Source organism: Lolium perenne, chromosome 2 (assembly GCF_019359855.2).
Source record: "Lolium perenne isolate Kyuss_39 chromosome 2, Kyuss_2.0, whole genome shotgun sequence".
NCBI classification, from domain to species: domain Eukaryota; kingdom Viridiplantae; phylum Streptophyta; class Magnoliopsida; order Poales; family Poaceae; genus Lolium; species Lolium perenne.
In genome coordinates, this window is record NC_067245.2 from 245,534,557 (window position 1) to 245,560,008 (window position 25,452).

General features: G+C 41.8%; 1 protein-coding gene across 1 annotated transcript; it reads right to left on the reverse strand.

Moving 5' to 3' along the window:
* Nucleotides 1-17,140: 17,140 nt before the first annotated feature.
* On the reverse strand, nucleotides 17,141-21,402 carry LOC127335481 (AP2-like ethylene-responsive transcription factor BBM2). Its single transcript, XM_051362131.2, has 9 exons — nucleotides 20,996-21,402; nucleotides 20,301-20,916; nucleotides 19,713-19,795; nucleotides 19,507-19,515; nucleotides 19,309-19,397; nucleotides 19,126-19,199; nucleotides 18,945-18,995; nucleotides 18,786-18,862; nucleotides 17,141-18,253 (listed from the first exon to the last, which is right to left on the reverse strand). The coding sequence occupies exons 1-9, from the start codon at nucleotides 21,225-21,227 to the stop codon at nucleotides 17,493-17,495; spliced, it is 1,992 nt and encodes a 663-aa protein (XP_051218091.1). The 5' UTR covers nucleotides 21,228-21,402; the 3' UTR covers nucleotides 17,141-17,492.
* Nucleotides 21,403-25,452: the final 4,050 nt, after the last annotated feature.

Genomic DNA, 25,452 nt, shown 5'->3' on the forward strand with positions numbered 1-25,452 from the left:
AGCTCGATGACGGTGACGATGGCGTCGATTTCCCCCTCCCGGAGGGAATTTCCCCAGCGGATTCCTGCCCGCCGGAGAGCTCTTTTCTCTCTGGTGTTCTCCGCCCCGCAGAGGCGGCTGTAACTCTTCGCGAGGTACCCTCTGTGGCTTAGGTTTTCGGGACGAAGGATTTCGCGAAGAAAAGGAGGCGAAAGGGGTCGTGGGCCCCCCAAACCACATGGCGGCGCAGCCAGGGCATGGGCCGCGCCGCCCTAGTGTGTGGGCCCACCCTGGGTCCTCCTGGCCCCTCCTTCTGGCTTCCTTCGTCATCTTGAAAAATAGGATTTTTGGTATAATTTCCTTCCACAGTTGATCTTCCGAAATATTGCGTTCTGACGGTGCTTTTTCCCGCAGAATCTCGGCTCCGTGCTTGATCCTCCAATAATGATGAAACATGCAAAATAGATGAAATAACATAAGTATTGTGTCCCAATATGAAATATATCAATGAATAACAGCAAATTATGATATAAAATAGTGATGCAAATTGGACGTATCAACTCCCCCCAAGCTTAGACTTCGCTTGTCCCCAAGCGAAACTGAACTCGATAGACAGGACCACATGTTTATGGAGTGAAGAGTCGATAAATAAAATACGGACAAGAAGCATCATATTCTTTCACACAAGACATTATAGTAAACAACCTCTTATAACTCAACTTGAAACAAGTATAAGGTAGTCACAAGTAAAGGTGCATAAGAAATCATAATTGGTGATGGCAAACTTCGTTCTTGGTCAGAGAACAATTAACAGATTATATTTATCTCATTGAGCAGCGCTCTCATGTTAAAGTTTATAAGGCACAACTTGCATACTCAATCATAATGGTCTTTTCATAATCATTGATAACTTGCAAAGCTATATTCATTCAGATAAAACTTGTACTAAACAAGGAAGAATAAAAGACATGATGAAGCAAATCACAATATAATGGTTTGATCACAACTACTCAAATGCTTGCTTGAGATGGAGGGAAATAGGTTTACTGACTCAACATAAAGTAAAAGACAGGCCCTTCACAGAGGGAAGCAGTGATTAAATAATGTGCTAGAGCTTTTTCAGTTTTTGCAATCATACAAAGAGAGTAAAAGTAACATTTTGAGAGGTGTTTGTTGTTGTCAACGACTGGTAGCGGGTACTCTAACCCCCTTGCCAAACAACCTCCAAAGAGCGGCTCCCATATTATTTTCATTTTGTGTGGCACTCCTTCCAACCTTTCTTTCACAAACCATGGCTAACCGAATCCTCGGGTGCCTGCCAACAATCTCATACCATGAAGGAGTGCCCCTTTTTTTTTATTTTAGCTTTATTATGATGATGACACTCCCCCAACCTTTGCTTACACAAGCCATGGCTAACCGAGTCCTTCGGGTGCCGTCCATCAATCACATACCATGGAGGAGTGTCTATTTAGTTTAATTAATTTGGGACTGGGAATCCCATTGCCAGCACTTTTTGCAAAATTATTGGATAAGCGGATGAAGCCACTAGTCCATTGGTGGAAGTTGCCCAACAAGATTGAAAGATAAAACACCACATACTTCCTCATGAGCTATGAAACATTGACACAAATAAGAGATACTAAGTTTTGAATTGTTTAAAGGTAGCACATGGAGTATTTACTTGGAATGGCAGAAAATACCATGTAGTAGGTAGGTATGGTGGACACAAATGGCATAGGTTTGGGTTAAGGTTTGGATGCACGAGAAGTATTCCCTCTCAGTACAGGTCTTTGGCTAGCAAGGTTAATTAGCAAGCATAAGAGTCGAGGGAAACAAACAAATATACATATGATAGAAACAATCATGCATCTTCCTTGTAAGCACAAACAATTTTAACTTCAGAATAATAAGCTATGAGCTAACAAGAAAGACAATGAAACATCTACATGTATTTCTCTTTTCTACTTAAATCTCAAAGTGTTGTTGCTATTGACCAATGCTAAGTTTGCCAAAACCAAATAGATTTATTCAATGCTCCCAAAGTGATACCAATACTAACAACAAAGTAAATCATATGATAGAGATTGCAAACTAGAATAAGATGTGCAATATGTAAATGATAAGACTTCTCATTAATATTCCATAACGATAACTCACACCAAGGGATACATAGACAACCAACTAAAGAGAGATACTTCCAACTGCAACCCATCTTATATGATAACTTCCCTACTCATGATATGACACTACTTGACAATAAAAGGTAAAAGGTAGTGATAATGTGATACCGCGGCACTCCCCCAAGCTTGGAACAAACCAAGGGGATGCCAATACCGATGATGAATTACTCCTGCGAAGATGGTGGTGATGAACTCCTCCCGCGCTTCTTAATAAGCTCCTTCAACTTCAGTTTCTCAGCTTGACAATTCTGCACTAAGATTCGAAGAGATTCATTGTTATCTGAAGTTGGTGATGACGACCTTGTGATGCGAATCGAGTGGTATTCAATCATTCTTCGGAGACAGCAATTCTCCTCCTGGAGTATCTCCACTTCTCTTCTTAGAGCCCGATATTGATCACAAAACTCATCGGTAATCCGTAGAACTTCTTCCATCATGGGGAAGGAGTCGAGGCTAAGAGCGGGTGGTAAAGGTCCCTGCAGGTTATGAGAAAAAGAACGTCGAGTGTCAACAGATCCCACCAAGATTTGCTTGCTCCCTCCGGCTTGCTGCTCTTGTCTTGATGGCACCTCCTTCACTTCTTCCTCCGAAAGCCCCTTGCCCTTGTTGTTGGAGGCCATGGTGCTTCTACACTGAAAACAGATCCTGGCAGAAACAGCTCGAAACAAAACACGTCGAGAAAGCGATATACGGACCTCCAGGGGTCCGGGGGATTATATAGCAAAATTTTTCACGACAAACGGAAAGTACCAGATCGAACCAGAATCGGAAAGGGGCGACGGGGCGGCCAGACCATAGGTCGGCGCGGGCCCAGGTCAGGCCGCGCCGGCCTATGGTGGCGCCCCCTCGTGCGTCCTTTCCACTCCGTTTCGAACTCGTAATTTCTCATATTTTCCAAAAACAACGAAAATATTGTTCGGAAAGTAAATTGCGTACTTTTCATTACCAGTACTGTTACCTATTCAAAGTCGAGTTCTGGCGGACTGTCAATTTGCCCTTTGATGAAAGCCTCCGGTGTTTTCACTTGAATAATATCAACATCAACATTATAGGAATCACCTGAGATATAATTCTTGAGTCTTTGTCCATTCACCACTTGCGTAGCATTGCCTTGGAGAGAGCTAATTTTGATTGCTCCTGAACGATACACCTCCTCGACAACATATGGTCCTTCCCATTTCGAGAGTAATTTCCCTGCAAAGAATCTGAGACGAGACCGATACAATAGGACTTTATCCCCAATATTAAATTCTCTTTTGATAATCCTCCTATCATGCCATTTTTTAACTTTCTCTTTAAAGAGTTTAGCATTTTCATAAGCTTCACTTCTCCATTCATCTAGAGAACTTAATTGCAACAACCTCTTATCACCGGTAAGTTTAGGATCTTTATTTAATTCTCTAACAGCCCAATAAGCTTTGTGCTCTAGTTCTAAAGGTAAATGACAAGCTTTCCCATAAACCATTTTATAAGGTGACATTCCCATGGGATTTTTATAAGCAGTTCTATAAGCCCAAAGTGCATCCTTCAATTTACTAGCCCAATTCTTTCTAGTTTTATTAACGGTCTTTCCCAAAATAGATTTAATCTCTCTATTTGATAATTCTACTTGACCACTAGTTTGAGGATGATAAGCGGAAGCAATTCTATGATTAATACCATACTTAGCAAGAGTTTTTCTAAAACCTCCATGAATAAAATGAGAACCTCCATCAGTCATAATATATCTAGGTACTCCAAATCTAGGAAAAATAATATCTAAAAGCATTCTTAAAGAGGTCTCACCATCAGCACTTTTCGTAGGTATAGCTTCCACCCATTTAGTAACATAATCAACAGCAACAAGTATGTGAGTGTTACCTTCTGAAGAGGGAAAAGGTCCCATGAAGTCAAATCCCCAACAATCAAACGGTTCAATAACAAGAGTATAATTCATTGGCATTTCATTGCGTCTGGAGATATTACCAACCCTTTGGCATTCATCACAAGATAAAATAAACTTTCTCGCATCCTTGAAGAGAGTTGGCCAATAAAAACCTGATTGTAGAACCTTTTGCGCGGTTCTTTCTCCGGCGTGATGTCGTCCATAAGCACTACCATGACATTTACTCAATATCTCTTGTTGTTCATATTCGGGAACACATCTTCGCATAATACCATACACTCCTTCTTTGTATAAGTGTGGGTCATCCCAGAAATAATGCCTCAAGTCATAAAAGAATTTCCTCCTTTGCTGAGCTGAAAAGGTTGGAGGCAAGTACTTGGAAACAATAAAGTTAGCATAATCACGCATACCAAGGACTTGTCTCGCGAGCTCACCTTTATTACAGCCAATTGTTCATTTGGAAAACTATCATTAACAGGAACAGGATCATAAGCAATATTTTCCAATCTAGACAAATTATCAGCAACAGGATTATCAGCACCTTTCCTATCTACAATATGTAAATCAAATTCTTGCAAAAGAAGTACCCATCTAATAAGCCTCAGCTTAGCATCTTTCTTAGTCATAAGGTATCTAATTGCAGCATGATCAGTATGAATAGTAACTTTTGAATCAACAATATAAGATCTAAATTTATCGCAAGCAAAGACTACAGCTAATAATTCTTTTTCAGTTGTAGCATAATTTCTTTGAGCAGCATCAAGAGTTTTACTAGCATAATGAATAACATTCAGTTTTTTATCTACTCGCTGTCCAAGCACAGCGCCTCTACAAATAAATCACTAGCATCACACATAATTTCAAATGGTAAGTTCCAATCAGGAGGTTCAACTATAGGAGCAGTTGTTAAGGCTTTCTTAAGAGTTTCAAAAGCTTCCTTACAATCATCATCAAAAACAAATGGTACATCTTTTTGAAGAAGATTAGTAAGAGGCTTTGAAATCTTGGAGAAATCTTTAATAAATCTCCTATAAAACCCAGCATGACCAAGAACACTACGAATACCTTTAACATCCCTAGGATAGGGCATCTTCTCAATTGCTTCAACTTTAGCTCTATCAACTTCAATACCTTTCTCAGAAATTTTATGTCCCAATACAATTCCTTCATTAACCATAAAGTGGCATTTCTCCCAATTAAGAACAAGGTTAGTTTCTTCACATCTCTGCAAAACTTTGTCAAGGTTTCGCAAGCAACTATCAAAAGAATTCCCATAGACGGAAAAATCATCCATGAATACCTCTACAATACTTTCACAAAAACCATGAAAAATAGCAGACATGCATCTTTGAAAAGTAGCAGGAGCATTACATAAACCAAAAGGCATGCGTCTATAAGCATAAGTTCCATAGGGACAAGTAAAAGTGGTTTTCTCTTGATCTTTAGCTTTAACAGCAATTTGTGAAAACCCAGAATAACCATCAAGAAAGCAAAAATGAGTATTTTTAGACAATCCTTCTAGCATTTGATCAATAAATGGTAAAGGGTAATGACCTTTCTTAGTAACTTTATTAACTTTTCGAAAATCAATGCACATTCTATACCCTACAACTACTCTTTGAGGGATGAGCTCATCATTATCATTAGGCACAACAGTCATTCCTCCTTTCTTGGGAACGCAATGCACAGGACTAACCCATCTACTATCAGCAATAGGATATATAATACCAGCTTCAAGAAGTCGTAATACCTCATTCCTTACCACTTCCTTCATCTTCGGAATTAGACGACGCTGATGTTCAACAACAGGCTTTGCATCATCTTCCATATTAATAGCATGTTGGCAAATAGAAGGAGAAATCCCTTTCAAATCATCAAGAGTGTAGCCAATAGCTCCTCGGTGCTTCTTCAATATTTCCAATAACCTTTCTTCCTCAATCTCTGAAAGCTTAGAACTAATAATAACAGGATATATTTTCTTATCATCAATATGAGCATATTTAAGATTATCAGGCAAGGGCTTTAAATCAAAAACAGGATCTTCCTTTGGTGGCGGTGTTGTACCCAAATCTTCCACCGGTAAGTCATGCTTCAGAATAGGTTGGCGGAGAAAAATTTCCTCAAGCTCATCTCTTTCTTTCCTAAAAACTTCACTCTCGCTATCCTCCAAATGTTGCTGCAAAGGATTGTTAGGAACAAGAACAATAGATGCACATTGCTCCATTTTAAAATCACCACTAGGCAAATCAGCTTTATAAGGAGTTTTGGTAAATTTAGAGAAGTTAAACTCATAAGATTCACCAGCAAATTTAGTCAAAATTTTCTCTTTCTTGCAATCTATAATAGCTCCACAAGTATTTAGAAAAGGTCTACCAAAGATAATAGGACAATAATCACTAGCAGCAGAACCAAGTACCAAAAAGTCAGCAGGATATTTAATCTTACCGCATAAAACTTCCACATCTCGAACAATACCAATTGGAGAAATAGTTTCTCTATTAGCCAGCTGAATAACCACATCAATATCTTCAAGTTCACAAGAATCAATTTCGTGCATAATCTCCGTGTAAAGCTCATAAGGAATAGCACTAACACTTGCACCAATATCACATAATCCATAATAGCAATGATCACCAATTCTAACAGATAGCATAGGAACACTAGCTTGTTTGGGTTTATTAGGATGTGAAACAATATTAGAAGCATCTTCACAGAAAATAATATAACCATCCTCCACATTTTCAGTCACAAGATCTTTAACTATTGCAACAATGAGTTCAACTTTTATTTGTTCTTCAGGTTCTACAGGTTTCTTTTCACTTTTATGAACCGCACTATTTATAACAGAGTACTCCTTCATTTTAGCAGGAAAGGAGTTTTTTCAATATAAGCTTCAGGAATAACATGATCAGCTTTCAACTACAACGCATTTATTAATAGATGAATCAATTTTATCTTTATACGGTTCATGATACTTATCAAAATTCTTCTTTGGCAATTCATAATGAGAGGCAAAAGCTTTATAAAGATTTACTGACAACTTGAGAATCAAGACCATATGTAGCACTCATATTACGAAATTTATCAGTATCCATAAAAGCTTCAATGCATTTATAATCATAAATTATACCTGATTCTCTATCCTTGTCGTTCTCCCATCCTTCAGTATTTTCTTGGATTCGATCGAGAAGGTCCCTTTTAAACTCTTCTTTGTTGCGTGTAAATGATCCAGAACAAGAAGTATCCAGCAAGGTCTTGTCTTGAAAAGAAAGTCTTGCATAGAAATTATCAATAATAACATTACCAGGAAGCTCATGAATGGGGCATTTGAGCATTAAAGACTTCAATCTCCCCCAAGCTTGGGCAATACTCTCTCCATCATGAGGCCAAAAATTATATATGCGATTCCGATCCTTGTGAATTTCACTTGGAGGATAGAACTTAGAATAAAACCGGGGCACAATATCATTCCATTCAAGAGAATCCCCATTATCCAGTAATTTATACCAATGCGCCGCTTTACCAGACAGCGATAAAGAGAATAGTTTCTTCCTCACTTCATCCATAGCAATACCTGCACATTTGAATAAACCGCATAATTCATGCAAAAACAGTAAATGATCACCGGGATGGACAGTTCCATCCCCTTCATAGCGGTTATCCATAACACGTTCAATTATTTTCATAGGTATTTTATATGGTATCACTTCCTCACCTGGCGCCTCATCCACTACCGTTGCAGTAGTAGTAGATTTCCCAAATAAAAATTGAAGAGAAGATCTCTCCATAATGACTTATAGCAAAGAAAGTAAATAAAATCAGCACAACAATAAAGGTTTTCCTTACCAATTCCACTTACCAATAGCGCTTCACTCCCCGGCAATGGCGCCAGAAAATAGTCTTGATGACCCACAAGTATAGGGGGTGTATCGTAGTATCTTCGATAAGTAAGAATGTCGATCCCAACGAGGAGCAGAAGGTGTTGACAAGCAGTTTCGATGAAGGATTCACTGTAAATGCTCACAGACAAGTATTCAGGGAGTTTTGATGTAACAGTTGAATAAAGTACGAGTAAGTAAAGTGCGAGAGAAATAATTGCAGCGAGTGGCCCAATCCTTTTTAGCACAAAGGACAAGCCGGTTTGTTTACTTATAATGACCAAACGTTCTCGAGGACACACAGGATTTTAGTCTAGTGCTTTCGCTACATACGGCTAAATAATCTTCATTGTTATGATAAGTGTTGTGTGGGTGAACCTATGCTAATGTACCGCCCTTCCTAGGACTAATACATACTTGTGATTATACCCCCTTGCAAGCATCCGCAACTACAAGAAAGTAATTAAGAATAAATCTAACCACAGCCTTAAACTCTGAGATCCTGCTATCCCTCCTGCATCGATATACCAACGGGGGTTTAGGTTTCTGTCACTCCGGCAACCCCGCAATTGGCAAACGAATACAAGATGCATTCCCCTAGGCCCATAAATGGTGAAGTGTCATGTAGTCGACGTTCACATGACACCACTAGAAGAATAACACCACAACTTAAATATCACACCATTGAATATTACTCAACCATAGTTCACTACTAACATTTAGACTTCACCCATGTCCTCAAGAACTAAACGAACTACTCACGAGACATCATATGGAACATGATCAGAGGTGATATGATGATGAATAACAATCTGAACATAAACTTGGTTCAATGGTTTCACTCAATAGCATCAACAACAAGTAGAGATCGATACCGGGAGAGTTTCCCCTATCAAACAATCAAGATCAAACCCAAATTGCTACGGCGGTGACGGTGTCCAGCGGTGGAGACGGCGGTGATGATGGTGGAGATGATGATGATGATGATGGCGATGATGTCCAGCTCGATGACGGTGACGATGGCGTCGATTTCCCCCTCCCGGAGGGAATTTCCCCGGCGGATTCCTGCCCGCCGGAGAGCTCTTTTCTCTCTGGTGTTCTCCGCCCCGCAGAGGCGGCTGTAACTCTTCGCGAGGTACCCTCTGTGGCTTAGGTTTTCGGGACGAAGGATTTCGCGAAGAAAAGGAGGCGAAAGGGGTCGTGGGCCCCCCAAACCACATGGCGGCGCGGCCAGGGCATGGGGCGCGCCGCCCTAGGGTGTGGGCCCACCCTGGGTCCTCCTGGCCCCTCCTTCTGGCTTCCTTCGTCATCTTGAAAAATATGATTTTTGGTATAATTTCCTTCCACAGTTGATCTTCCGAAATATTGCGTTCTGACGGTGCTTTTTCCCGCAGAATCCTGGCTCCGGTGCTTGATCCTCCAATAATGATGAAACATGCAAAATAGATGAAATAACATAAGTATTGTGTCCCAATATGAAATATATCAATGAATAACAGCAAATTATGATATAAAATAGTGATGCAAATTGGACGTATCAGGATCTTTCACAAGCAAGGAGGTTGAAGCTAGGTGGGATCTTCTTGATCGGATTGAGGAGAACGCTGAAGGATGGGAGAACGACAAAGGCAAAGAGTCAGGTATAAATTATGATTATGAATGCATTGAAGCTTTTATGGATACCGATAAATTTCGAAATATGAGTGCTACTTATGGTCTTGACTCTCAAGTTGCTGCAAATCTTTATAAAGCCTTTGCTTCTCATTTTGAATTGCCTAAAAAGAATTTTGATAAGTATCATGAACCTTTTAAAGAGGCTTGCATGAAGAATGAAATTGTTATTAATTATTGCAATAAGCATGCTCAAACTCCTAAGAATGCTACTTCCTATAAGCATGTTATTTTTTGTGGAATACATAGACCTTGTGGAATTAATCAAATCAAAGATGAATATTGTATCCATCATGCTAATGAAAAAACTAGAAAGTGGTTTAGGGCTCTAGATGATCTTGGTAAAAAAGTTTGTGCCCTCTATCCTTTTATTTGTGAAGTTTGCCATGAAGTGGGTCATTTTAATTTTCAATGCTCCTCCAATGATAATTTGAACCCAATGAGTGCTGCAAATTTGTATTGTGATGATGAAATTACTCCTAATCAGCATGATGAACTTACTTTATTTTTGGGGTGTGAAGAACTGTCGAGAAAAATCTCTTTGTTACATATGAGTGATCTTGATATTGATGATGTCCTGCATGGGTGTTTTTCTTATTGCATTGATAATAGCCATACAAATACTTACATACAAAATATTTTAGAAGATGACACCTTGCCAAAATATGATAGGACCGCTGTGTGTTTTCAACTAATTAATGAAAAGGAGGGATCCTCCCAAGTTTCTTCTATTGTTTCTGAAAGTAAATCAGGTTATGCGGACAAGCCACCCTTCAAGCCTCTTCCTCCTAAAGAAGGGAACGAGGAGAAGGAAGAGAAGAAGAAGAAGAAGAAGGAGAATAAAAAGAAAGAGGTAACGACGTATCCCCGCGTGAATGAGATAACACTAGGTAACCGTAAGTATGTTGCTCCTAATGATTATTGTGATAATGAATCTGAATACGATGATCTTCCTATGCCCTTTACATACATTAGCAATCATGATTTGAATGAGCACACTACTTTTGATATTGCAAATCTCTGGGAAACTAATTCTGAAAATGATGATGATAATAATTGCCATAGTGTCAGTGCTATCCATGCTTCCTCCCATAATGATATAGAAAGCTCTAAGCTTGGGGAAGAGGTGTTTGAAAATCCTTTTGCTACTGGTCATTATGTTCTTGATACATCTCCTTCTAATAACAATGATGGTGTGGACACAGATAAACCGACTGTGAAGGATAACTATTCTATTTCTTATGATGACACTGTGCCTCCGATCTTTGATAATTATTATAAAGAATGCTATGATATAGGTTATAACTATCCTTATGAGGCTTGTCATAGTAATGATTGGATTACCAAAAACAATTCCCTTAATATGCAACTTGTTTACCATGTTCAAATTCTTGATAATAATCTTGCTCCAATTACTATTAATGAGAATAACTCTTCTTATGCCAAATTTAATGATACTTCTATGCATATGAACCATGATAAGAATGTTTTAAGTGATGGGTATATTGTGGATTTCATCAATGATGCTACTGAAAGTTATTATGAGAGAGGGAAATATGGTCGTATGTATATTAATAATATTAAGTTTCCCCCTTTATGTTGAGAATCTTGAAGTTACTCGTGTTTTATCCGCTTATGCTTGTCACTTTGTTCTTCATGAATTCATTTGTGTATAAGATTCCTCTTCATAGGAAGCATGTTAGACTTAAATTTGTTTTGAATTTGCCTCTTGAAGCTCTCTTTTTGCTTCAAATACTATTTCCTGCGAGTGGATCATTAAAACTGCTGAGCCCATCTTAATGGCTATAAAGAAAGAACTTCTTGGGAGATAACCCATGTGTTATTTTGCTACAGTACTTTGTTTTATATTTGTGTCTTGGAAGTTGTTTACTACTGTAGCAACCTCTCCCTATCTTAGTTTTGTGTTTTATTGTGCCAAGTAAAGTCGTTGATAGTAAAGTTCATACTAGATTTGGATTACTGTGCAGAAACAGATTTCTTTGCTGTCACGAATCTGGGCAAAATTCTCTGTAGGTAACTCAGAAAATTATGCCAATTTACGTGAGTGATCCTCAGATACGTACGCAACTTTCATTCAATTTTAGTATTTTCATTTGAGCAAGTCTGGTGCTTCGATAAAATTCGTCAATACGAACTGTTCTGTTTTGACAGATTCTGCCTTTTATTTCGCATTGCCAGTTTTGTTATGTTCGATGGATATTTCGATTCCATTGACTTTCAGTAGCTTTGTGCAATGTCCAGAAGTGTTAAGAATGATTATGTCACCTCTGAACATGTATATTTTGATTGTGCACTAACCCTCTAATGAGTTGTTCTAAGTTTGGTGTGGAGGAAGTTTTCAAGGATCAAGAGAGGGAGATGATACAACATGATCAAGGAGAGTGAAAGCTCTAAGCTTGGGGATGCCCCGGTGGTTCACCCCTGCATATATCAAGAAGACTCAAGCGTCTAAGCTTGGGGATGCCCAAGGCATCCCCTTCTTCATCGACAACATTATCAGGTTCCTCCCCTGAAACTATATTTTTATTCCGTCACAGCTTATGTACTTTACTTGGAGCGTCTGTATGTTTCTTGTTTTTGTTTTTGTTTGAATAAATGCTTGTGTGGGAGAGAGACACGCTCCGCTGGTTCGTATGAACACATGTGTTCTTAGCTCATAATATTCATGGCGAAGTTTCTTCTTCGTTAAATTGTTATATGGTTGGAATTGGAAAATGATACATGTAGTAATTGCTATAATGTCTTGGATAATGTGATACTTGGCAATTGTTGTGCTCATGTTTAAGCTCTTGCATCATATACTTTGCACCTATTAGTGAAGAAATACATAGAGCTGGTTAAAATTTGGTTTGCATGAGTGGTTTCTCTAGAGTCTAGATAATTTCTAGTAAAGAGTTTGAACAACAAGGAAGACGGTGTAGAGTCTTATAATGTTTACAATATGTCTTTTATGTGAGTTTTGCTGCACCGGTTCATCCTTGTGTTTGTTTCAAATAGCCTTGCTAGCCTAAACCTTGTATCGAGAGGGAATACTTCTCATGCATCCAAAATACTTGAGCCAACCACTATGCCATTTGTGTCCACCATACCTACCTACTACATGGTATTTCTCCGCCATTCCAAAGTAAATTGCTTGAGTGCTACCTTTAAAATTTCCATTCTTCACCTTTGCAATATATAGCTCATGGGACAAATAGCTTAAAAACTATTGTGGTATTGAATATGTACTTATGCACTTTATCTCTTATTAAGTTGCTCGTTGTGCGATAACCATGTTCCTGGGGACGCCATCAACTACTCTTTGTTGAATATCATGTGAGTTGCTATGCATGTTCGTCTTGTCTGAAGTAAGGGTGATCTACCACCTTATGGTTAGAGCGTGCATATTGTTAGAGAAGAACATTGGGCCGCTAACTAAAGCCATGATCCATGGTGGAAGTTTCAGTTTTGGACATATATCCTCAATCTCAAATGAGAAAATTAATTGTTGCTACATGCTTATGCATAAAAGAGGAGTCCATTATCTGTTGTCTATGTTGTCCCGGTATGGATGTCTAAGTTGAGAATAATCAAAAGCGAGAAATCCAATGCGAGCTTTCTCCTTAGACCTTTGTACAGGCGGCATAGAGGTACCCCTTTGTGACACTTGGTTAAAACATGTGCATTGCGATAATCCCGGTAGTCCAAGCTAATTAGGACAAGGTGCGGGCACTATTAGTATACTATGCATGAGGCTTGCAACTTGTAAGATATAATTTACATAACATATATGCTTTATTACTACCGTTGACAAAATTGTTTCTTGTTTTCAAAATCAAAGCTCTAGCACAAATATAGCAATCGATGCTTTCGTCTTCGAAGGACCATTCTTTTACTTTTATTGTTGAGTCAGTTCACCTATTTCTCTCCACCTCAAGAAGCAAACACTTGTGTGAACTGTGAATTGATTCCTACATACTTGCATATTGCATTTGTTATATTACTCTATGTTGATAATATCCATGAGATATACATGTTATAAGTTGAAAGCAACCGCTGAAACTTAATCTTCCATTGTGTTGCTTCAATACCTTTACTAAGAATTTATTGCTTTATGAGTAACTCTTATGCAAGACTTATTGATGCTTGTCTTGAAAGTACTATTCATGAAAAGTCTTTGCTATATGATTCAATTGTTTACTCATTGCATTTACATTGTTTCGAATCGCTGCATTCATCTCATATGCTTTACAATAGTATGATTAAGATTATGTCGGTAGCATGTCACCTCAGAAATTATCTTTTATCGTTTACCTACTCGAGGACGAGTAGGAACTAAGCTTGGGGATGCTGATACGTCTCCAACGTATCTATAATTTCTGATGTTCCATGCTTGTTTTATGACAATACCGACATGTTTTGTTCACACTTTATGTCATTTTTATGCGTTTTCCGGAACTAACCTATTGACGAGATGCCGAAAGGCCGCTTGTCGTTTTCATTGTTTTTGGTTTCAGAAATCCTAGTAAGGAAATATTTTCGGAATCGGACGAAATCAACTCCGGAGATCTTATAATTTCAGGAAGCTTCCTGAGCACCGAAGAAAAGTCGTAGGGGTGCTGTGGGGGCCCCACCTCACAGGGTGGCGCGGCCCAAGGGGGGGGCGCGCCCCCCTATGGTGTGGGCACCCCGTGGCCCCTCCGACTCCGACTCTCCGCCTATATATTCGTCCCTGACCTAAAAACATCGAGCAGTTCGACGAAAACAGAGAAAACCATCCAGAGCCGCCGCCATCGCAAAAGTCCAATTCGGGGGACAGAAGTCGCTGTTCCGGCACCTTGCCTGGACGGGGAATTGCCCCCGGAGCCATCTCCACCGCCGTCTTCACCGCCATCTTCACCACCATCGCTGCCTCCATGATGAGGAGGGAGTAATCCACCCCCTAGGCTGAGGGCTCCGCTGTAGCTATGTGGTTCATCTCTCTCCCATGTACCTCAATGCAATAATCTCATGAGCTGCTTTACATGATTGAGATTCATATGAGTTTTGTATCACTATTCATCTATGTGCTACTCTAGTGATGTTATTAAAGTAGTTTTATTCCTCCTGCACGGTGTAATGGTGACAGTGTGTGCATCCGTGTTAGTACTTGGCGTATGCTATGATTATGATCTCTTGTAGATTATGAAGTTAACTATTGCTATGATGGTATTGATGTGATCTATTCCTCCTACATAGTGTGAAGGTGACAGTGTGCATGCTATGTTAGTACTTGGTTTAGTCGTGTTGATCTTTCATGCACTCTAAGGTTATTTAAATATGAACATTGAATTGTGGAGCTTGTTAACTCCGGCATTGAGGGTTCGTGTAATCCTACGCAATGGTGTTCATCATCCAACAAGAGTGTAGAGTATGCATTTATCTATTCTGTTATGTGATCAATGTTGAGAGTGTCCACTAGTGAAAGTAGGATTCCTGGGCCTTGCTTCTAAGCATCAAATCTCCGTTTGTTTACTGTTTTACTGTGTCACTACTGCTGCGTTGCTACTGCTCATATATATTTATACCACCTGTATTTCACTATCTCTTCGCCGAACTAGTGCACCTACTAGGTGTGTTGGGGACACAAGAGACTTTTGCTTTGTGGTTGCAGGGTTGCATGAGAGGGATATCTTTGACCTCTTCCTCCCTGAGTTCGATAAACCTTGGGTGATCCACTTAAGGGAAAACTTGCTGCTGTTCTACAAACCTCTGCTCTTGGAGGCCCAACACTGTCTACAGGAAAAGGAGGGGGGCGTAGACATCAGGGGGGGGGGGGGGGGGGGGAGGGAGGAGACCAGCCTTGGGACTCCTCCCATAAAGGGGTACTTGAATCCATCAGACTCCTCCACAGGCCAGTGAGGCTCCTCCTAGTTTGAACCTTTCGAACTTCCTACATAGTACCTCGGAATGTTCCTTACCCTTCCGAGACTTTTTATGACATTCTAGAACCTTTCGACACCTGATGTATATGCCTGGGATCAGACCATTCCAAGCACTCACGAGATCATTGAGGATACCAGTGAGGCTCGGAGGGAGGAGACCAGCCTTGGGACTCCTCCAATAAAGGGGTACTTGAATCCATCAGACTCCTCCATAGGCCAGTGAGGCTCCTCCTGGTTTGAACCTTTCGAACTTCCTACATAGTACCTCGGAATGTTCCTTACCCTTCCGAGACTTTTTATGACAACCTTTCGACACCTGCCGTATATGCCTGGGATCAGACCATTCCAAGCACTCACGAGATCATTGAGGATACTTATGGAATCCTCCGAGACTACCCGAAACACTTTTGGAACCACTCCACTCTTATCTGGACCATTCCAAGCATTCTCGTTTCCTAAACAACGCTAAACTTCTAAGTATGTGACCCATATGGTTCTGATATATCTGGACCTGTCTAGAACACTTTTTGCAACAATAATTGATGAGATGCTCTTCATAGTTCTAACGATTCCCACACATAGCACTAAGATCTTTATTGTGTGAACCTTCCATATTATGTATGTGGACATTTTTGTTTTGCTTCGCTATACTAGCCTGAGGGGAAACTGTTATGTTATCCTTGTTTTCTAGCATGTACTCTTTTACTCATACCGTATTATTGTTGATGTTTTTTTTTTTGACTAAGATCTTAGTCACGTTGTCCGGTGAGACGATGACAAACATCATAATATCCGAGTGGGATCAGAGTGTACCTCTCCATTGTTGGAGAAGCAAATCCCAGTCTTGACATAAAAAAGAAATATCACATACTTTCCGGTGTACCAATAGATTACTTTTATAGTTACCCAGTTATGAGATAAAGTTTGATGACCCCATAATAACATATGGTATCCAAGTCTATGCTACTCTTATGGTCTAATGAAATTAGTAAACGACAATATATGTCATGAGAATATACAGAGAACATATTAACAACGTGTTTCAGGGTATATCAACGGGTCTCTCTAATATACTGGTTTACCCCAAACAATATTATTCTCATATATCACCTCGTAATACTTTAATTATGTCAAAAGTTAGGGAAACAAGACTATAAATAATAGGAGTGCTATTTTCTTTGTACTTTCCTTTGTTATAGGGAGTTTTGTGTAATGATGAAATGTATATCAATACTAGAAGTTAATTATGTTCAGCCTAAAAAGGTTATTTATCGCCGTCATACTAGTATATCTCAAATTCTCGAGCTGTTTAAGTCAAAAGGCGTCAACAGGTCAAGAAATGTTCAAAGGCGTGAAGCCCAGTCGTGTGCCTCTGCGTTCTTGGCGTCCAACGGAGTACACGTTACGTACTTATCATGCATTCACATACTTAGTCTGTATTACATGCATGTTTCAGATGCACACAAAAAGTCAGGATAGCTCAGTTGGTAGAGCAGATGACTGAAAATCCTCGTATCACCAGTTATAATGCTAGATTAATTTCAGCAGAATTGCCATTGAAATTTGAAAGCAGCAGATGATGGTTGCAAGCTACTCCTGTATTATATGTGCTGAAAGCTTGAAGCTGACCAAATTACCAATCGAACCAGATTAACCTAGTACTGAAATAGCTACACGAATGAGTCTGATCATAAAACTACTACCTACGGAAAGTTTCTTTGATAGATTAGCTTGATTTCTTCCTCCTGAAATTCCCAAAACTAACAGCATAGTGATGGTGATTTACAACATGTCCTACTTCACCGATCACCAGCCATTACTACCTTTCAGAAGGGACCGGCCGGTCGTGCGCATGCACTGCTCTAGACTATCCTAAAAATGACTGAACTTGATCAACTTCTAGTTACTCGCACAACGTACGAACGTTACAACAAGCTAGTGGCAATTGGTAATCCAGCACGTGCTTGGTCGATCATCCCATGCCGCTGAACGGCGAGCTCCAGTTATTGGAGTACCCGTCCGCCACCTTGGCGACGCTCACCGACGACGATCCCTGGGAGAGCTCGTACGCGCGCCTCATCGCCGCGTACGGGTCGACGCCACCCTGGTCGGCGCTGTAGCCCACGAGCCTCCCCTCCTCCGTAGTCGCCGTGCTACCGCTATGCCCATGCTCGCCGGCTTCCACCGTCGTGCCCACCGGCATCATGAAAGCGTTGCCGCCGAGGCCCTGGTACCAGGCGCCACCACCGTTGCCGTAGACGGCCGTCCTCGACGCCGGCATCTGGAAAAAGTTGTGCGTTCCCAGGTGCAGCTCCTGGTGGGCGTCCTGCGCGCCGTGACCGGCCGCGATCACCGCGTCCTGCTCCGTCTTGCACCACCCGTGCCCGGCGTACTGGGGGTAGTGCGCGGCCAGGTGCTGTGCTGCCGACGGCTGTTGCTGGTGTCCGCCGAACGCGATGGACGTGGGCCAGCCGTGGTGGTACCCTCCCATGCCAATGCTGTCGGCGGTATGGAGGTGCGAGACGAGGCTGCCGTCCTCCGCCCGCCAGACGCCTGCCTCGGCCAGCTCCGCCGCCTCCTTCAGCCGCCTCGCCGCGCCTCCCACCGGCAACGTGCTTCCCTCCAGGATGCTCTTCACGTCGTAGCGGCTCATTTCGAAGTTTGTGACGGCGTTGAGTCCCCGGAACTTGATGGCCGCGATGTCGTACGCCTCGGCGGCCTCCTCCTCGGTCGCTGCACATCCACGAAACGCGCGCACGCGCATGATTAGGGTTAGCTCACCAACGCATGAATGTGTACCCCATCGATCGCGTTGCATGCATGCACGCACGCACGCACGGCACGGTGGCGCATGCAACGCAAGCTGCGACGGCGCGAACCTCAAGCGAAGCCCTAGGGTATTCTATGGAGCTCTTGACCGCATGCTCCGGTTTCCTGAGACAGCTCCGAGACACAAGCTTGGAAAGGAACATTTCCGACATAGTTAATGGTGTACGTATTCCACTATCTTAAGCACCATTTGAACGGATAAAAATAATGAGACACTTACGTTCTACGAGACAGAGATTTCGAGAGCTGGATCGATCGATGGATTAATTAGTAAATAATTAGGGCCTGAGGACTTGGTTCTTGAAAGCACAGCACAGCTAGTATAGCTAGCTAGCCTAGCAGATAGCAGTACACTACGAATTAGCAAGTGCTTTAAGGATCGTTCTCTTTGCTAAGAAAGCAGATTTGCTTTGATGTGATAGTTTATGCGGCTTACTGAAGGTGCCGAGGTAGAGATCCTTGTTGCCTGCCACTCTCCCTATCCTTGCTTGCCATCTCCCTTGCTGATGATGCCTGTCAAATCATAAGATATTTAGGCAGGTATATATATTTCCTAGCATTTTTTTACGCAATGTAAGTAGTGCACTAGATTTACCTGGTTACACCACGATATTTTGACGCACCACGAGAAAAACCACTACTATTCCTGCAGTGAAACGATCATGTGCATGTGATAGGTTAGCCAACAGAGAAGTGCTTCATTCCGTGTTGTGCAATCTTTCAACACATGTGATGTTGTAAAATAGAACTTGGAATGTGTCAAGTAATTGATATACCTCCTAAGATATGCAATGTACTCCTGCCTGGTCATGTGTTTCATTTCCTCAATCTCCTTCTCGTAAGTACTTATCTGCAGAATTTTTTTAGGCGAAAGAACAAAAAAAAAAAAGAATATTAGCAAAAGCTGCTCACGTAGAAGGAAACAGAACAATATCTACTATAGAATCTTCTTTACGTACTGGGATATTTGTTGTTGTGGTTGTTCCCCAGTATTTTAGAGCTGCCAAATCATAAGCCCTAGCTGCCTTGTCTTCTTTATCGTAACCGCCTACACAAATGTTCATGAAGAAAATTAAAACAAAGTTCTATCCTTGACTTGGTATATGGATATATGGTAGGTTAATAGACTTGAACACAAGACCAGTACAAGTTCTTACCCAGATAAACTGCATTCTCAAGTTCAGATGTCACATTCCATATCATGGGAGGAAATATATTTGATCATTGACACAACAGAAAGCAGAATGCTTGTTAGCACACGTGTAGCAATGTATTTCATAAGCGGGGAGCAAAAGGAAGTTACAATCTAGTGATTGAGCTACCAATATATTATCTGGCCGTTCTCATGAATCATGATGCGTACCTTGTTTCCCCTTACGAGTTTGCCCTTCTCTTCTGCAGCTATTATCCCAGAGATGTGCCTCATATCGGCCAGTCCATCTATGCCTGCAGAAGGGAATTAATATTTAATAACCAGATCAAAATTAAGTGGGCAAAGTAAATGAACTTTCAAGCAGAAGCGACACTCTTATTCGCCAAACAAACGACGCAAATCATGGAAATTCTGTGCATATGTGTCCCCCCTTTAACTAGTCAACTGTAATACATTTTGCGACTATCACCTTGGATACAAGCAATGTGTTACCTAAAGGACAAGTGAAGTGGAAATTATATAGTGAGCCAGTAGCGCATATACAGTATATTAACTAACTTTGATTTGATTTTATGTTCGTAACTTTACAGTATATTTTGTGTTCTAGAGAGATCGATCATTCGATCCCTCGAAAAAATGACATCAAAAGGAGGAGAGATTAAAGTGCAATCGACTCAAGAAGAAGAAGAAATAAAGTAATGATCAATAATGAGGATCATGTCACCAGGAGCCAAAGAAGCAAGGAGAAGCGAATTACTAGGTCACCAGCAAATAAATGCCAGGAAGATCCAACCTAACCTTGTGACACCTCGGTAGATCGAGGTCCTTTGCCCGAAGGTGTCGATGGATTTCCTCTGGACGGCGTCCCCCGTGCCGGCGCTCGGCGAATCGACCCGCTTGTTCTCCGACGACGTGCTCTCGGCTCCTCCACCAGCAGCAGCCGCCACCACCGGCATCTGTGGGTGCGAGTTCGACCCCATGCTCATCGAGAGCGCGAGGCCCTGCTGACCGCGCGAGCTCGCCGCGCCCACGCCGTTACCGCTGGCCGCCAGCGCGCCGGAGCACGCGTAGGTGGTAGCGCTCGCGTCGGCGCTCATCGCTTGTTCATTCTGCGCTTGATTATTGTCATTGCGGAGCCAGGTCTTTATCATGGACAGCTCGATGGTGCTGCCGCCACGGCCGCCGTCGACGCCATGCGAACTGGTCGCCGCGCCACCTCCTATCGCGGCGCCTCCGGAGGAGAATAGATAGCTGCCGGCGTGGTCTTGCACGTCGGAGAAGGAGTTGCCTCCCAGGAAGTCCTCGAGCTTCGGCGCCTCGCCGTCGTCGACGGTCATCCTCCCGCCGCTCGATCCGACTAGCATGGACAGCTCAGAGGAGCCGCCGTGGTAGTCCAAACCCCTCATTGCCCAATCTGCAACCCAATACAAATCAAACAAGGGTATAGAAAGGTATATATACTCGAGTGGAGTAGTATAAGCACATCAGCTCACCTTGGGTTTCTTGGTTTCCCCCGTCGAAGCCATCCATGACGCCGTAGTTCGTGTCGGCCCGGAGGCCGGACATGCCGAGATGCGCTTCCGGGGGTGTCTGAGCTTGCAGGCCATAGAAATCTCCTCCACCGGAGACGTCAATGGACGCGGCGGCCGGTGAACCGTTCTGCTGAAGCTGTGGGTTTCCCTGGCCGGAGAGCGAGAAGCCTAACCAGTTGTTCGCGGAAGCCATTGTGGAGATGGATCCAGCTCCCTCGTGTACTTTTCTCGATCAGTGGTTGATTTGGAAGAGAAGACAGTGGTGGTCGCTAACTAGATTCTTCTGATCAGGGCAGTCAAAGCTAGCATCGGTTTGTGGGAGGTGGCTCGTGGCTGGCTGGGAAGAAGTGAGGAAATAATCCTACCTATCTCGGCCGGACAGGAGGAAAATGCTGGAGCAGCAGGGCGCTGTACTTATACCAGCATGATGAGCAGCTAAGCTAGGCAGTGTGGGGCACATGCAGGGCTATTGAACTAGTATAGGGTTACCTGATGCAACGTGCAGAGTGTAGCGGCCTTTTCCCTTCTGAGCAGGGCAGCATGTATTGAAAACATTCTGAATTCAAACGTGCATGCAAATCGATTCTATTGTATGCTTTCTTTTGCACTTAGATTCGATTTGTATATATTGGAGTTCTTTTTTAAGAGATACTCCATTGTGTCAGTAGCAACAAAGATGTGGATTATTTTGACCATACTAAACCGAAAAGTTTGACCCCACACTACCACAGCCTTCATACATCCAGCTGCAGTTTACTCCCTCCATATTGATTTATTAGGCCTCTAAGTATTTTTTAAAACTAACTATATTAATTTGGTCATTAAATATGAGATATATGTCACAGAACTTACACCATTGGATTCACATTTAAATGAAGTTTTTAATGTTATAACTTTTGTGACATATATCTCATCTTTTATTCCCTAAATTAATGATCGAAGTTTTGTATTTAACACTTGAAGGCCTAATATATAAACCGGTGTGGAGGGAGCTACTCCATTTGTGGAGTAAGTTCCATCCATTTATTAGGGATTTTAATTGACCCATAGCGTTGTATTAAATTCCTTATTTTTTCTTGACAAAGTGTCACAATTATCAGCTACGCATTTTTTAAACTACTTCTTTTGCATATTTTTTTGACTGAATTTTTTTTTTTTTGCAGATGCATCCTACATAATTGCTTTTTCTTAATTTGTTAATCGATTACCAGCTTATCAACCCAAGAATGTTATAAGAAACTCCTTCTGGGTTTAAGAATGGTATGATAAGGTATATCTCGAACTGTCTGATTACAAGTGTATTTACATAATCTTAATCATACACAACATATGGAGCTAGCTAGCAGTGCTAGGTAGCAATATGTTAGGTAGCCTTATGCTTCGCGGTGATGTTCCCCCTGTTGTGGAGGAACTAGACAAGTATGATTGCAACCCAAACTTCTCAATGTGATTTGATACAATCGTAAGTTTCAAAAAAAATAAAAAATCATAGGCAACATATCATGTGAATCCCCCTATCATTAAGTGGACCCATACATTTCTCTCATATATCAGCCAATGATCGTACTCGTACACCTCACTTCCTAGATGGTGGAAATTTGCAACTTCCTACCCATCTTTTAATGAAATAAACTTTTGGTTTGCAAACACCACCATCCCCAAAGATCCTCTGCAAAACTCATTTCTCCTAGATTTAATTTAATTAAGCATCTTTACGCGCAACTAGAGGTGGCTACATGTCGTGGATGACAATATATATGCATCCACTTAGACCTTTCTTAGCAATGGGTAACATAGGTGGTAACTATAATTCGATGTAGAGTCTACTAGGTATTTTGGTACAAATCACCGTCATTAAATAAGGAAAGCTGCATTTGTTGTAACAAAATGATGTTACTATAACATAGGAGATCACAAAATAGCATCTACAAACTATCTATGCGGCCCTCTATGATAATACCACTATAATATCATGCCCTATAAGCGTAATAATAAGGGAGAAATTAAATTTTGCTCCCGGGTGCATATGCTCCCTTCACACAAAGAACACATTTCTAATTATTAAAAAATGTCAGCCAAAAAATTAGCATGTATATCTCAATAATCTATGTGCGTTCATATAGTTTTGCGGAAAAAACGATACTTCTTATGGTCGATGTAAACAATACAAAATATGTGTCACAAAAAGCCTTAATTTTAGCACAAATTTTTATCTTTTTTATACAGCCCGACAAGTTGATTTTTCATGGAAAGACTTTGTGCACACGTAGCATGTGAAGATGTACATGCAAGTTTTTCGTTTGGAATTGTTTAGCATTTCAAAATGTATCAAATATGTATATTCAAAATGCAGCCAAGAGCCAAAACATCACTCCCCTAATGATATAGACTAATAACATATGTATATTCTATGTTACTCCCACTGGTGGAAAAACAGGCTTCGGGTGAGCCCCATAAGTCGCGATGCTGCAGGATCCGCGACAAATGGTACCTTTAGTCGCGGTTCGGGAGGAGAACCGCGACCAAAGGCCTGGGCCCAGGGCGCTCGGTGGCCAGCCGGTGCACGTGGGGGGTCTTTAGTCGCGGTTGGCCAGGCCAACCGGGACTAAAGCAGTTCCGAAGGCCTTTAGTCGCGGTTGGCCAGGCCAACCGGGACTAAAGCCCCTCCCCTATATATACCCATCCAGCAGCCAACACTTAGCCATTTGGTGCCATTCTCTTCACAAGCTCACAAGTGGGTGTTAGGTTTGCTTTTGGTTCCTCTTATGCACATAAGGTGTTTGATGAAATGCCCCAAGAGCATGAAACAAACATGATATGAAGTGTTGGAGCCACACTTGAGCTTTCTCATTTATTTTTTCCTCCTCGATCGCGGTTAGCAACTTGAACCTTTGATGTGTCGTTGATAAAATGTGCATGTGTGTGTAGTTCATTGTTTAATTTATATTGTTTGTAGCTAGTTAGTTTAACAAATGCATGATGGTTAATTATATATTTTATATTATAATAATGCAGATGAATCGACAATGGATGTACGGTAACCGACTCTCCGGCGAGTTCGGTGCGGGTTTGAAAGATTTCCTCGTAGTGGCTAATGCGAACAAGCAGAGGGGGTTTTGTTATCTGTCCATGTGTTAAATGTAAGAATCAGAAGGGTTACTCTTCCTCAAGAGATGTTCACATGCACCTGCTTCGGCACGGTTTCATGCCAAGCTATAATTGTTGGACCAAGCATGGAGAAAGAGGGGTTATAATGGAAGAAGATGAAGAAGGGGATGATTTCATCGATGAAAGCTATCTTGCTCATTTCGGTGATACTTTCATGGAGGATGCTGAAGGTGAAGGGGAAGGTGAAGGGGAAGGTGAAGAAGAGGCACGTGATGATCCCGTTGATGATCTTGGTCGGACCATTGCTGATGCACGGAGACGCTGCGAAACTGAAAAAGAGAGGGAGAATTTGGATCGCATGTTAGAGGATCACAGGAAGGCGCTGTACCCCGGATGCGATGATGGTCTGAAAAAGCTGGGCTGCACACTGGATTTGCTGAGATGGAAGGCACAGCCAGGTGTAGCTGACTCGGCATTTGAAAACTTGCTGAAAATGTTGAAGAATATGTTTCCAAAGAATAACGAGTTGCCCGCCACTACGTACGAAGCAAAGAAGGTTGTCTGCCCTCTAGGTTTAGAGGTTACGAAGATACATGCATGCATCAACGATCGCATCCTCTACCGCGGTGAATACGAGAATTTGAATGAATGCCCAAGTATGCACCGCATTGCGTTATAAGATCGAGGCGATGACCCCGGTGACGATGTTGAGGGCCGTAAACCCGTGAAGAGGGTTCCCGCCAAGGTGATGTGGTATGCTCCTATAATACCACGGTTGAAACGTCTGCTCAGGAACAAAGAGCATGCCAAGTTGTTGCGATGGCACAAAGAGGACCGTAAGTCGGACGGGGAGTTGAGACACCCGCAGATGGAACGCAATGGAGAAAGATCGACAGAGAGTTCAAAGATTTTGCACTGACGCAAGGAACATAAGATTTGGTCTAAGTACGGATGGCATGAATCCTTTTGGCGAGCAGCGCTCCAGCCATAGCAACAGGCCCGTGACGCCATGCAACTACAACCTTCCTCCTTGGTTGTGCATGAAGCGGAAGTTCATTATGATGCCAGTGCTCATCCAAGGTCCGAAGCAACCCGGCAACGACATCGATGTGTACCTAAGGCCATTAGTTGATGAACTTTTACAGCTGTGGGGCAGACCTGGTGTCCGTGTGTGGGATGAGCACAAAGAAGAGGAATTTGACCTACGAGCGTTGCTTTTCGTAACCATCAACGATTGGCCTGCTCTTAGTAACCTTTCGGACTGTCAAATAAGGGATACAATGCATGCACGCACCGCTTACATGAGACTC